At 48.2% G+C, this 15378-nt stretch overlaps 1 protein-coding gene across 1 annotated transcript in view; it reads right to left on the bottom strand.

Annotated features, from left to right (window-relative positions):
- Positions 1-753: 753 nt before the first annotated feature.
- Positions 754-15378, bottom strand: part of LOC139265129 (G-protein coupled receptor 83-like) — a 40313-nt gene continuing 25688 nt past the window's right edge. The window contains exon 4 of the mRNA XM_070882036.1: positions 754-1378. Coding sequence (XP_070738137.1) covers positions 754-1378 — 625 coding nt within the window. The remainder of the gene's footprint in view (positions 1379-15378) is intronic.

Below are 15378 nucleotides of genomic sequence, written 5' to 3'. Positions count from 1 at the left end.
TCAACCAAGTAAAATGACCAATCACAGAACATGATACAAAGCTTTATAGGAATACATTCAGACCACTGATATCAAGAAATCGTATAAAGAACATGTATAAGAACTGCAGTGATACAATACAACAATAATTAAGCTTACCATACTCAATATATAATTCAGGCAAGAAGCACCGGTTCAACTAATAGATTACATATTTTCACCAGATTAAGATAATGTTTTCTGAATTAGATACAGTAATTCATGAATCCTTTCGACCTTTCAACAAAATTTCCTGGGAGATTGGGTCATTCTTAAATGTCTGCCAGTCTGAATTGTCCGCTCCTCATTAAAGGGGTGCAGTCGTGTAGTTAAGTTATTGGACTCGTAATCCAGAGGCCTACATTACTAATTAGCTCAAATTTGAGGCTTTGAATTCAATGTCTAACAAAACGGAAAAAGCTGGTATCAGTAAAAAGTGGGCATGCATCTGTTGGATTGTCATAAAACCCCAACTGGTTCACTAATGTCCTGTAGGAAAAGATACCTGCTGTCTTTGCCACGTCAGGTCTCTGAAGTAGCCTAGCAAGTCACACGATTGTATCAAACCGCTAAAGCGGCCCATCACCACCTTCTCAGGGCAACTAGGGTTGGGCAATAAATCCTGGCCTTACCATCCATGCTCACATCCCAAGAATGATTTTGTTTTAAATTGGGAAACCCTGAACATATTCTGGTTATAGAATTAAGGCAGTTAAACTGTCCTCCCTCTCCAGTTTAGCTAACAGTCACAATGGGTTCAACAATGGAGATATCGGTCCTTGCAGAGTTTGTGTTGGTGCTAAACCTCAAGCTCTGAGCTTGATTGATTCTCTTGTGGCTTCTGCCTTCAATCCATGCCTGCCTGTAGGGAGGGGATGTATAGGGAAGGGGCTGCGCCTGGGTGGCTCGTCTCCTTTTGCACATATTCAACAAGCATTTGAGTTCTGATCGGAAATTTGCGTTCAGCCAGCAGTAGATGAAAGGATTGTAGCAAGTACTGCTCATGGCGAACCAGTGGAAAGCAAAGTACAGGGCATTGTTGGTGTTGATGGATTTGCTGGAGATAAGCACCACATAGCAGTTCAGAGGAAACCAACAGACAGCAAACACCACCACCACCAGCATCAGCATCTTCAGCGTCATCTTCTTCTTGCGTCTGTGGGCAAAGTACTGCTCCACGGTGACGTCTCCGATGGCGTTCCGCAACCACAGCTTCTTTGCCACTGCAGTGTAGGCCACGGTTATAATCAAGAGCGGCAAAACATATAGGAGGATGAACGTGGACAGGTCCATGTATTTCCAGTACAGATCTGCTGGCTGTGGGAAGTTGTGGAGACATAAACTTCGCACTTTTTCTTTTCTGGAATACAGAATAGATAAGTGATTTCTTTAGTTAATGAGTACACAAGGGAGCAGAAATTAGTCGCAGGCAGTTATGCAAAACTGACATTATCGCATCGGCCACCCATGATACGCCACATCCATTCTCAATGGAGCAATATGTCAGGCAGCCAATGCGATAGCACCCGTTGTGCTCTACTGCCCATAATGAATTTCCACCCGATGCACAATCAAATCTCTGCATTTACAGCTTCACAAGAGGGGGCTATTAAATGGGGAGAAGAGTCTGGTTCACCAACTTTTTGTCAGTTCTCCTTATTTTTTTTTAATCACTTCTGACCTCTTTCTACAACATTGTTAATTTAATAATAATTGGTGCCCAGTATCAGCCTTGGCTCAGTGGTAGCACTCTCGCCTCGAATCCAGATGGTTGTGGGTCCAGGCCCCAGTCAAGAGACCTGAGCACATGATCTAGTCTAACACTCCAGTGCAGTACTGAGGGAGTGCTACACTGTCGGAGGTGCTGCCTCTCGGATGAGATGTTAAACGGAGGTCATGTCTGGCATCATGGCACTATTTGAAGAAGAACAGTGGAGTTCTCCCGATGTCCTGGCCAACATTTATCCCTCAACTAACATCTAAAATAGATGATCTGGTCATTTCTTTTATTGCTGTTTGTGGGATCTTGCTTATATGCAAATTGGCTACATGTTTCCTATGCTACAACAGTGACTAGACTTCAAAAGTAGGTCATTGGCTGTAAGGTGCTTCGGGATGCCACAAGGTTGTGACAGGCACTATATAAATGCAAGTTCTTTCAAATTAGCAGCACTTTTTTTTAATCTGTTCTATTATCCCCTTTCTTCTCCTCACTTGAAAGCATCGATTCTTTGTTGGGATGCACCTCCTGGGGAATTAGGCGTCTCATCCGATTAGTCATTATTTGTGTTTGAGCCAAGGCGACAAGAGCTAGAAGGCTATTTCACTATAGAGGGCATTTAGTGAAGTACAAATCTCTTCCCACCTGTGTACAAGCATACTTTCCAGGAATGGTTATTTAAAAATAATTAGGAACATAAGAATTAGGAGCAGGAATTGGCCATACAGCCCCACGAACCTGCCCCATCAGTCAATAAGATCACGCTTGATCTTCAACCTCAACCTCACTTTCCCGCCCGATCCACATAATCCCTTGATTGCCCTAGAGCCAAAAGTCTATCTATCTCAGCCTTGAATATACTCAACGACTCAGCATCTACAGCCCTCTGGGGCAGAGAATTCCAAAGATTCACAACCCTCTGTGAGTGAAGAAATTTCTCTTCATCTCAGTCTTAAATGGCCGACCCCTTATCCTGAGACTGTGCCCCCTAATTCTAGATTCTCCAGCCAGGGGAAACAACCTCTCAGCATCTACCCTGTCAATCCCCCTCAGAATCTTATATGTTTCAATGAGATCACCTCTCAGTCTTCTAAGCTCCAAAGAGCAGAGGCCCAATCTACTCAATCTCTCCTCATAGGACAACCCCCTCATCCCAGGGATCAATCTAGTGAACCTTCGTTGCACCGCCTCGAAGGCATTAATGTCCTTTCTCAGATAAGGAGACCCAAAACTGTGCTTTCTGTTGCCTAGGCCCCAAGCCTGGAATTCCCTCCCTCAACCTTTCTTTCCTCCTTTAAGACGTTCTGTAAAAGGTGCCTCTTTGGCCAAGCTTTTGGTCACCTGCCCTAATTTCTCCTTATGTGGCTCGGTATCAAAAGTTTCTTGCCCTCCACAAGCCCAGCCTCCTCGAAATGGCCTCCCTGTTCTGCAGGTGGAATACTCCTGTGAAGCGCCTTGGGACGTTTCACTACGTTAATGGCGCTATATAAATACAAGTTGTTGTTGTTGTAAGTATGATCCCACCAAAGCCCTGTACGATTGTAGTAAGACTTCCTGGGGCCGAAATTGCCCCTCTCCTAAAGGCCTGCCAGCACCAAAAATCGGCGGCCAGGCCACGGAGTGCAGTGGCACCAACTTTTCGTCGAATGGCCGCCCCGTAGCCCAATTGCCTTGCTGCGGTTTCCCAGCGGTGTGCATTACTGCACCACTTCCCCCACCCCGCCCCCCCACGTCCGCGGCAGTGATGGCCAGCACTCCCAAATGCGTCATCACTGCGTGCACCGCCGAGGTCCTAGCCCGGATGTCCCATTGCCCTATAAAAAAGTCGTGGCACTGCTGGGCAGTGCCAAGAGTTGTTTTTTTTGGCTGGTGCACAGTTGCTGATGCACACCACCGGAGTGCCTCAAAGGTGTGTTGCTTTCAGTGCATTTTGTGTCGGCAACTTTTTCGCGCTGTTTCACTAGCAGTGTAAGGATACAACACGCGCTGCTTTGCGAGTGCTGGAGGCACCTTCCACCTGCAGAACAAGGAGGCCACTTCGAGGGGGATGGGTTGTGGAGGGCTTTGAGATGGGGGCAGTGCTGGCAGGCCAACTCCTCGTGCACATTGTGTGTGCCGCCGTGGCACCGAGGAGAAGGCGGTGCCAGGGGCAACAGCAGCAGAGGCAGTGGGCAAGGGCTGCCGGTACCATTGTGGCTTAGCATGGAGAGAGCCAGGGAGATGGTCACAGAGGGGAGGCAAGACAGCTGCCACATGAAGGACCTCAGCAAGGGCATCCCCTAAGGAGGAGAGTTAGGTAGGCCGACCCCCCCCCCCACACCAGATACTGGTCAGCAGGCCAGGAGGTAGCCTGCAGCGGAGCCAAATGCTGGGCAGCAGCAGCCTGCAGAGGTGGAAGAGGTAGCAGGGCAGCGGGGAGAAGCCATTAGCCACATCACAGAGCAAGACGGCCACACAGACGTGGGGCGAGAAGCCTTATTGAGAAAGGGTTTTCTGCCTGTAATTCTCATACACGGATATGAATGAGGATCAGTGCTTGTGCAGACTAAGATTCTGGAAGGACATCATGACTGAGCTCTAATCTCCTGCAGGCAGAATTGGAGTCACAGACACAGGTGAGGACAGCCCTGAGCGTGGCATACAAGGTGACCATCGCCCTCAACTTTTATGCCACTGGGTCCTTCCAAGCTGCCACTGCGGACTTGTGCAACATCTCGCAGTTTGCAGCCTTCACCTCGATACGAGAAGTGAGAGATGCTTTGTATCTCTCCTTCCCCATGATCAGGGACAAGCAATTGGAGCGCCAGACTGCATTCATGTGCATTGCGGGCTTCCCCAGGGTCCAGGGGGTCATTGACTGCATCCATGTTGAACTCAGGGCACCCCAACAAACTCCGGAGCAATTCAGAAACCACAAGGGCTTCCCATCCCTCAATGTTCAACTCGATTGCGACCACAACTGCAAGATTACGCAAGTGGATGCCCGGTTTCCTGGCAGCACACACGACTCTTTCATACTGCGCCAAAGCAGTGTGCCACGCCTCTTCACTGGTCCCAATGAAGATTGCGGCTGGCTCCTCGGTGACAAGGGCTACACGCTGAGCACTTGGCTCATGAATCCTCTGCGCAACCCTGGAACTGCTGGGCAGCTTGCGTACAATGAGTCTGACCCACCAGGAGCATCATCAAACACACTATTGGTATTCTCAAACAGAGGTTCTGTTGCCTGGAACGCTCATAGAAACATAGAAAATAGGTGCAGGAGTAGGCCATTCAGCCCTTCGAGTCTGCACCACCATTCAATAAGATCATGGCTGATCATGCAACTTCAGTACCCCATTCCTGCTTTCTCTCCATATCCCTTTAGCCGTAAGGGCCACATCTAACTCCCTTTTGAATATTTCGAACGAACTGGCCTCAACAACTTTCTGTGGTAGGGCATTCCACAGGTTCACAATTCTCTGAGTGAAAAAGTTTCTCTACATCTTGGTCCTAAATGGCTTACTCCTTATCCTTAGACTGTGACCCCTGGTTCTGGACTTCCCCAACATTGGGAACATTCTTAGTGCATCTAACCTGTCCAATCCCGTCAGAATTTTATATGATTCTATGGAGGTCCCCTCTCATTCTTCTAAATTCCCGTGAATATAAGCCTAGTCCATCCAGTCTTCCTTCATATGCAAGTCCTGCCATCGCAGGAATCAGTCTGGTGAACCTTCGCTGCACTCCCTAGTAGCAAGAATGTCCTTCCTCAGATTAGGAGACCAAAACTGTGTGCAATATTCAAGGTGTGGCCTCACCAAGGCCCTGTACAACTGCAGTAAGACCTCCCTGCTCCTATACTCAAATCCCCAAGCTATGAAGGCCAACATATCATTTGCCTTCTTCACCGCCTGCTGTACCTGCATGCCAACTTTCAATGACTGATGTATCATGACACCCAGGTCTCGTTGCACCTCCTCTTTTCCTAATCTGTCACCATTCAGATAATATTCTGCCTTCCTGTTTTTGCCACAAAAGTGGATAACCTCAAATTTATCCACATTATACTGCATTTGCCCATTCACTTAACCAGTCCAAGTCACCCTGCAACTTCTTAGCTTCCTCCTCACAGTTCACACTGCCATCCAGCTTAGTGTCATTTGTAAATCTGGAGATATTACACTCAATTCCTTCGTCCAAATCATTAATGTACATTGTAAATAGCTGGGGTCCCAGCACTGAACCTTGGGTATCCCACTAGTCACTGCCTGCCATTCTGAAAAGTACCTGTTTATTCCTACTCTTTGCTTCCTGTCTGCCAACCAGTTCTCTATCTGCGTCAATACATTACCCCCAATACTATGTACTTTAATTTTGCACACTAATCTCTTGTGTGGGACCTTGTCAAAAGCCTTTTGAAAGTCCAAATACACCACATCCACTGGTTCTCCCTTGTCCACTCTACTAGTTACATCCTCAAAAAATTCTAGAAGATTTGTCAAGCATAATTTCCCTTTCATAAATCCATGCTGACTTGGACTGATCCTGTCACTGCTTTCCAAATGTGCTGCTATTACATCTTTAATAATTGATTCCAACGTCGGGGAGTGGAAGAGCGAGGAGGTGAAGCAGTGTCGAGACGGGAGGCTTACCAAAGCCCATCAGTCGCAGCCAGGGAACGGGAGAGCAAGCAGGAAGAGCGGTGGGATGTCGAGGAGGCCAACCAGTGCAGCTGCAGCAGGGAGGCAAAAAAGAAGTAGAAAGAAATCGAAAGGTGACGTCACAACCATGGGGGTAAGTGATTGGTAAGTAGTTTTTTTCTTTTTCTATTCTTTATAGTAAGTAACATTTAGCATTGTTGTTGCCAAATTAAGTTTATTTAAGGGTTAAGTCACAGCAGGAGAGCTCAGACACATGTTATGCTCCTCCTGTACTATGTGGGAAGTCAGGGATGCTTCCAGTGTCCCCGCCGAATATGTGTGCGGGAAATGCATCCGCCTGCAGCTCCTGACTGACCGCATTCACTCTGGAGCATGCACGATGCTGAGAATAACGTGAATAGCACGTTTAGTGAGTTGGTCTTACTGCAGGAAAAGGGTACACAGCCAGATAGGAAATGAATGACCAACAAGAGCAGTGCAAGGAAGGTAGTGCAGGGGTCCCCTGCAGTTATTCCTCTGCAAAACAGATACACCACTTTGGGTACTGTTGGGGGGGGGGATGACTCTCCAGGGGAGGGCAGCAGCAGCCAAGTTCATGGCACCGTGGGTGGCTCTGCTGCACAGGAGGGCAGGTAAAAGAGTGGGAGAGCTATAGTGATAGGGGATTCAATTGTAAGGGGAATAGATAGATGTTTCTGTGGCTGCAACAGAGACTCCAGGATAGTATATTGCCTCCCTGGTGCAAGGGTCAAGGATGTGTCGGAGCGGGTGCAGGGCATTCAGAAAAGGGGGGCGGGGGTGAACAGCCAGTTGTCGTGGTGCATATAGGTACCAACAATATAGGTAAAAAAAGGGATGATGTCCTACAAGACGAATTTAGGGAGCTAGGAGCCAAATTAAAAAGTAGGACCTCAAAAGTAGTAATCTCAGGATTGCTACCAGTGCCACGTGCTAGTCAGAGTAGGAATCGCAGGATAGCTCAGATGACCAAGTGGCTTGAGGAGTGGTGCAGCAGGGAGGGATTCAAATTCCTGGGACATTGGAACCGGTTCTGGGGGAGGTGGGACCAGTACAAACTAGGGGGAGTGTCTACTAGTGCTGTTGGGGAGGAGTTAAACTAATATGGCAAGGGAATGGGAACCTATGCAGGGAGACAGAGGGAAGTAGAATGGGGGCAGAAGCAAAAGATAGAAAGAAGTAAAGTAAAAGTGGAGGGCAAAGAAACCTAAGGCAAAAAGCAAAAAGGGCTACATTACAGCAAAATTCTAAAGGGGCAAAGTGTGTTAGAAAGCAAGCCTGAAGGCTCTGTGCCTCAATGCGAGGAGTATTCGGAATAAGGTGGACAAATTAACAGCGCAGATAACAGTTAACAGGTATGATGTAATTGGCATCACGGAGACATGGCTCCAGGGTGACCAAGGCTGGGAACTCAACATCCAGGGGTATTCAACATTTAGGAATGATAGACAGAAAGGAAAAGGAGGCGGGGTGGCATTGCTGATTAGAGGAAATCAATGCAATAGTAAGAAAGGACATTAGCTTGGATGATGTGGAATCGGTATGGGTGGAGCTGCGGAATACCAAGGGGCAGAAAACGCTAGTGGGAGTTGTGTACAGACCACCAAACAGTAGTAGTAAGGTTGGGGTCAGCATTAAACAAGAAATTAGGGATGCATGCAATAAAGGTACAGCAGTGATCATGGGTGACTTTAATCTACATATTGATTGGACTAACCAAAGTGGTAGCAATGCGGTGGAGGAGGATTTCCTGGAGTGTATTAGGGATGGTTTTCTAGACCAATATGTCGAGGAAACAACTAGGGAGCTGGCCATCCTAAACTGGGTGATGTGTAATGAGAAAGGACTAATTAGCAATCTTGTTGTGCGAGACCCCTTGGGGAAGAGTGACCATAACATGGTAGAATTCTTTATTAGGATGGAGAGTGACACAGTTAATTCAGAAACTAGGGTCCTGAACTAAAGGAAAGGTAACTTCGATGGTTTGAGGCGTGAATTGGCTAGAATACACTGGCAAATGATACTTAAAGGGTTGACGGTGGATAGGCAGTGGCAAACATTAAAGATCACATGGATGAACTTCAGCAATTGTACATCCCTATCTTGAGTAAAAATAAAAAGAGGAAGGTGGCTCAATCGTGGCTAACAAGGGAGATTAAGGATAGTGTTAAATCCAAGGAAGAGGCATATAAATTGGCCAGAAAAAGCAGCAAACCTGAGGACTGGGAGAAATTTAGAATTCAGCAGAGGAGGTCAAAGGGTTTAATTAGGAGGGGGGAAAATAGAGTATGAGAGGAAGCTTGCTGGGAACATAAAAACTGACTGTAAAAGCTTCTATAGATATGTGAAGAGAAAAAGATTTGTGAAGATAAACGTAGGTCCCTTGCAGTCGGATTCAAGTGAATTTATAAAGGGGAACAAAGAAATGGCAGACCAATTGAACAAATACTTTGGTTCTGTCTTCACGAAGGAAGACACAAATAACCTTCCAGAAGTACTAGGGGACAGTGGGTCTAGTGAGAAGGAGGAACTGAAGGATATCCTTATTAGGCGAGAAATTGATGGGATTGAAGGCCGATAAATCCCCGGGGCCTGATAGTCTGCATCCCAGAGTACTTAAGGAAGTGGCCCTAGAAATGGTGGATGCATCGGTGATCATTTTCCAACAGTCTATTGACTCTGGATCAGTTCCTATGGACTGGAGAGTAGCTAATGTAACACCACTTTTTTTAAAAAGGGAGGGAGAGAGAAAGCGGGTAATTATAGACCGGTTAGCCTGACATCAGTGGTGGGGAAAATGTTGGAATCAATTATTAAGGATGAAATAGCAGTGCATTTGGAAAGCAGTGACAGGATAGCTCCAAGTCAGCATGGATTTATGAAGGGGAAATCATGCTTGGAAAATCTTCTGGAATTTTGAGGATGTAACTAGTAGAGTGGACAAGGGAGAACCAGTGGATGCGGTGTATTTGGACTTTCAAAAGGCTTTTGACAAGGTCCTACACAAGAGATTGGTGTGCAAAATCAAAGCACATGGTATTGAGGGTAATATACTGACGTGCATAGAGAACTGGTTGGCAGACAGGAAGCAGAGTCGGGATAAATGGGTCCTTTTCAGAATGGCAGGCAGTGATTAATGGAGTGCCGCAGGGCTCAGTGCTGGACCCCAGCTCTTTACAATATACATCAATGATTTGGATGAAGGAAGAGAGTGTAATATATCCAAGTTTGCAGATGACACTAAACTGGGTGGCGGTGTGAGCTGTGAGGAGGATGCTAAGAGGCTGCAGGGTGACTTGGACAGGTTAGGTGAATGAGCAAATGCATGGCAGATGCAGTATAATGTGGATAAATGTGAGGTCATCCACTTTGGGGGCAAAAACGTGAAGACAGATTATTATCTGAATGGTGGCAGATTAGGAAAATGGGAGGTGCAACGAAACCTGGGTGTCATGGTTCATCAGTCATTGAAAGTTGGCATACAGGTACAGCAGGCAGTGAAGAAGGCAAATGGTATTTTGACCTTCATAGCTAGGGGATTTGAGTATAGGAGCAGGGAGGTCTTACTGCAGTTGTACAGGGCCTTGGTGAGGCCTCACCTGGAATATTGTGTTCAGTTTTGGTCTCTTAATCTGAGGAAAGACGTTCTTGCTATTGAGGGAGTGTAGCGAAGGTTCACCAGACTGATTCCCGGGATGGCTGGACTGACATATATGAGGAGAGACTGGATCAACTGGTCCTTTATAAATTGGAGTTTAGAAGGATGAGAGGGGATCTCATCAAAACATACAAGATTCTGACGAGACAGGACAGGTTAGATTTGGGTAGATTGTTCCCGATGTTGGGGAAGTCCAGAACCAGGGGGCACAGTCTTAGGATAAGGGGTAGGCCATTTAGGACTGAGATGAGGAGAAACTTCTTCACTCAGAGTTGTTAACCTGTGGAATTCCCTGCCGCAGAGAGCTGTTGATGCTAGTTCATTGGATATATTCAAGAGGGAGTTAGATATGGCCCTTACTGCTAAGGGGATCAAGGGGTATGGAGAGAAAGCAGGAAAGGGGTATTGAGGGAATGATCAGCCATGAGCTTATCGAATGGTGGTGCAGGCTCGAAGGGCTGAATGGCCTACTCCTGCACCTATTTTCTATGTTTCTATCTTCCCCACTACTGATGTCAGGCTAACCAGTCTGTAATTCCCTGTTTTCTTTCTCCCTCTTTTTAAAAAAAAAAGTGGGGTTACATTCGCTACCTTCCAATTCATAGGAACTATTCCAGAGTCTATGGAATGTTGGAAAATGACCACCAATGCATCCACTATTTCTCGGGCCCCTTGGGGGTATGCTGCAGTACTCGCCCGAGCCTGTCTCCATATTTATTTAGGTGTGCTGCATGCTCCACAACCTGGCCATCATGAGAGCACAGCCATTGGATGACGAGGCAGCAGTGGCACCTGTGGAGGAGGAGACGCAGGCGCATGAGGCTGCGGGTGGACAGCCACGCTGGAGGCGCCGTCGCCATCGTGACCCAGCAAGGGAAGCACAACCCCGTCTCATAGCTGCGCGGTTCATATAACTCAATGCCCTGTTGAGCCTGCATCTAGCCATGTCCATGGGCCAACCCTTTCACACATCATTCCTGCACAGTAAAATGAGAGACCTGTTCACAAATTCCAAACATAAAATAAAGATTTATTTGAACCTAAACAATGGGTTTCCAAGACAGCCATATAATTAATTATCAAACTATATAATTATTATCCCTCCCATGCAGACCTATCCTTAAACTGCGCCGCAGTGTCTCCCCTATGGCTGTCTCATGACTTTGGGAAGGCTGCAGTGTGCAGGTACAGGAAGCTGCAGATGTCCTTCTCGGAGGCCCTCGACCAGCTCTGGCCCTGCAAAGGCCGGCTGCAGACTGGGCTGCATCTTCCTGTGCACCTTCAGTCGGAAGTGGCTGGGGCGAAGCCATGGTTGGCAGCAATTGCCGAGTGGCAGGTCTCGGCTCAGGGCTGCTGTGAACCAAAGAGCTCACATCAGTATCCTGGTCCGAGGAGCCAGCGCCACCCCCCCACTCCCCGGGGCAACACCCCACCTAGCTGCTGGAGCACAGGTCGGCGGAGCGGGGTGGCACGTTTGGCCCCCGGTCGACCATGGTGGACCCAGCCGCAATGGCATCAGTCAGATCTCGCGCTGCCTCCAGCTGAGACTGCATGACAGCGGCCACACTCTGGAAGCAATCAGAGACGACAGCAGTCAGACGCTCTGTGCCCTCGTCCGAGTCCTCCTCAGCAGGACTCGGCTGCGTACTCGCCCCCCCACCCCCCGCCGGGAGAGATGGCACCCGAGGTTCCCTTAGCCCTTCACCATGCTGCAGCCCATTAGGCCCCGGGGCTTCACCCAATGCAGACCGCTCTCCTAATCTAAAATACCCGACTGCAGACTCCCAGTATCTGAGCTGGTGTGTGGGACTGTAGGAAGCGGAGACTGGCAGAGCTCTTTTTTCCATCTCCCTCATCCGAGATGCTACCAAGATCATCGAGGGTGTCAAATGTCTCCTCCTGACTGTGGCTGCCAGTCGCGTCAAGGGTCTCTGTGTCGCTCATGATGACACTGGGAGTATCATATGCAAGCATAAAAGGGAGAAGGGGTGCAGTGAGGGTGAGGAGCTGCATTGTACCATGCAACAAGCAGCTTGCACTGAAGCATAAGCAATAGCCAGGTAGGCCAATGAACTGTGAGGGAGAGATGGCATTGCACAAAGGCCTTCACTTACCCATGCTGCCCCCAGTGCCATTAGAGCAACCAGCAGCCACAGGGTGACCAACATGCGTGCCCACTAGCCTCTGCACCCTCTGCTCAAGATCTGAGCGGCACATTTTGGGATTCGCCCCCACCACTGACTTGTTGGTCGGCACGGTTGTGTGCCACCTTGGCCTGCAAAGCAACGAAGGGTTGGTAAGGAGCAGTTTCAAGAGACCTCGCCAATGAGTGCATGTCTGGGTCCATTACATGCATCTGTGACTGTCAGATGCAAGGCATCCTCCATTGTGAGTGTGCACACGTACAGGCCTAGCAATCAACAGGCACTTCAGCTACGAAGTAGTGTTAGTGAGAAAGAAGATAAGGTGAAGGAAAGTGTGGCAGATGTAATGTGAGGGCAGTATGTACTTACCTTCATCAATCAAATAAGGTCGGTTAGCCTTTTCCTTTTTTGGCTGGGAGTCCGCTGGTGAATGGAGGTTTCCGAGACCTCCTCTGCCATCTCCCTCCACACCTTCGATGAGAGTCTCGAGTTCTGCGTCGCTGAAGCGCCTCGCCCTCCTCAAACCACCCCTTGCAGCCATCTCCTCGGAGACAGGTCAAAACAAACTCAAGACACTGCTGCAATACCTGCCCTTTAAGGTGGCCAGGGAGCAGCCTCAAATGATGGGGAGGGGAATTTTGCAGTGCAAACTACACTCTGCTGCCACGCCTCTGAAAGCCCTTACCACCAGGCATTATCACTCTGCTCCGTTTCGAGCCTGAAAAATTTCTATCTTAATATCACCATATCCATGTTGGCGGTACCGGAGGCTCAATTACGGTGCGTATGCCTCGTTTCGGGCAGGGGGGCAATTTCAACCCCACTTACTGTTGTACTCCAACCCCCTTGCAAAAAAGGACAAAAAGGCCATTTGCCTCAGACCTACAGTGTGCTCAGATGAAAAAACACTGCACCCACTGCAGGAACTTGGGCTTCCCCTCTATAGCCTAGAGGTACTGAGCCAAGTGCAGCTCCAAATACCATAGCCAGCGCCCTCCCAATTGCTGCTTCCCTCTCCTGATGGCCCCCTACCCATTCTAGTTGTCCCCCTCCCCCATCTCCAGAGAGCTTCCTCCCTCTCTCCCAGGACCGACCAGAGAGCTAAAATTGCAATACTTTTCACGGGTGAGCCGCCTGGAGATGCCCAGGTGTCTAGAGCTTGTTAATCGGCAATATTGGGTGAGCTTTGAGCCTACACGTTCCGGCACAAAGGTCCTTCCTTCACGTCGGCAGGTCACCACTGTACAATTTCTAGGTACATATAACTATCATTTATTACACTAGAGCCGGAATTTGGCCAGTGCTCAGCAGACGGGATCAGTGGCAAGTCGGCAATTAAATGTGAATTGATTGACAGCGGGTCCATTACCCGGTCAGGAACCCGTTGTCAATCACGCACACTTGCCGGTTTTGATGTTGGGATTGCCAGCGTTGAGCAGACCAACAGGCAGTGGCTGGGGAAGCCAATTTAAATGATTAGTGGCTTGTTTACAACCACTTAACAATGGTTTTCAACTTAACTTTTGAATTTGACAGCTCGCCCACGGGTTTCATGTTGTTGCTAGATCACGTCTATGAAGCTGAGGCGGGAGTTCAGTGGACACAGAATCAGCTGATGAGTTGACAGCTTCAAATGTCAAGTAAAAGCTCCCACCTTACAGAGATATCTTCACTCAGCCATAAGCTCTTCCTCACAGCATTTCCACAACAGATTCACCATGCTACAAGTCTTTGCACAAGTCTCCATCCAGTCTGACCTCATTACCTCTCTCACCATTGACAGATCGCTTCTGTCATCTCTGCTTCACTTACCATCTATTCCATCCCCATGGGTGCCCTTTATACTCTCCCACCTTGGTCCTCAGAATCCTACCACGATCAGTCCCAACACTAGTAGCACCAGGCACACCAGCAGCACCAACAACACCAACCTTTTCTGCAATCAACTGATGCTACACAGGACACAGGGCATCAATATCCGACCACATTGCTACACGGGAGGCCAGGGATGGCCTCACCATGGCCACATTTACTTCACTTGACATTGTACACCCTGGCTGCCACATGATGCTCCAGATTGGCATCACCCCACACCAGCACCATAAAGCAGCCCTACAATGCCCAAGCCATTCCTTTCATACTCATCACCATTGCGGGGGGAACCGTTATATCTCACCATTCACTACAACTCAATAAGCCACTTCTAAAGGTGCACACAAATCTGTGCAAGAATGCAAAGTGTGAAAAATAAAGGTTTCAATGTTTGACACCACATTAACAGAAACTCTACATGGACATTGCATAAAACACCCAAGTGCCTACCCTTGTGTGTTGTTAGTTGGTATGATTGTGAGGGTGAGTGGGAGGGGTGGCTAGTGAGATGGGGAAGTGATAATAGAGATACAGATAGAGAGGGATGGGTGGAGGTCCAAGGTAAGTTGGTGTGAGTAAGGATTACATAGGATATACAGCACAGAAACAGGCCATTTGGCCTAACCAGTCCATGCCGGCGTTTATGCGCCACTCTAGCCTCGTTCCGTCTTTCCTCATCTAAATCTATCAGCATAACCCTCTATTCCCTTTTCCCTCATATGCTTGTCTAGCCTCCCCTTAAATGCATCTATATTATTCGTTTCAACCACTCCCTAGTCTCCAGTTTAAAAATTGGGTGTTAACACGAACGATTTGAAATGGGCGTTAGCGTTAAATCTCTCTGATCTTCTGCCGTAAAGTGTTGCCGTCCTTAGCAACGGCATGGCAATGCTCGTTTCCCGCGATTCAGGAGGTCAGGGGTCATCATGACACGCGCAGAAGAGGAAACAGAGAGAGAGAGGGACTGAAAGTGTGTGTGGGTGTGGTGTGTGCTTGTTTGGCTGTTGTGGCAGGCACGAGGGAGATACACCAGCTGCAAAAAGCCTACTAAGCACCAAGAACATAGTTGGCACCGGAGTTTTTGTCCAACAAATAATATATATCAACATGGAAGGGATGGAGGAGGCCCTGCAGCGGTTAGCCAGGAATACTGGTGGCAGAGGCTTCCCAGTGATCCCAGAACATAGCACAACACCCCAAGATGCTGCACCCCCATTGCCAATGAAACGAGAGCCAGCAGCAACATCATCTTCTGGCTCTGAGCAAGTTCACACCATTTCCGTCCAAGCTGCGGTTAGGCCGTCA

The sequence above is a fragment of the Pristiophorus japonicus genome, chromosome 6 (assembly GCF_044704955.1).
Source record: "Pristiophorus japonicus isolate sPriJap1 chromosome 6, sPriJap1.hap1, whole genome shotgun sequence".
Taxonomy (NCBI): Eukaryota; Metazoa; Chordata; class Chondrichthyes; family Pristiophoridae; genus Pristiophorus; species Pristiophorus japonicus.
This window is presented reverse-complemented; position numbering and strand designations above follow the sequence as displayed.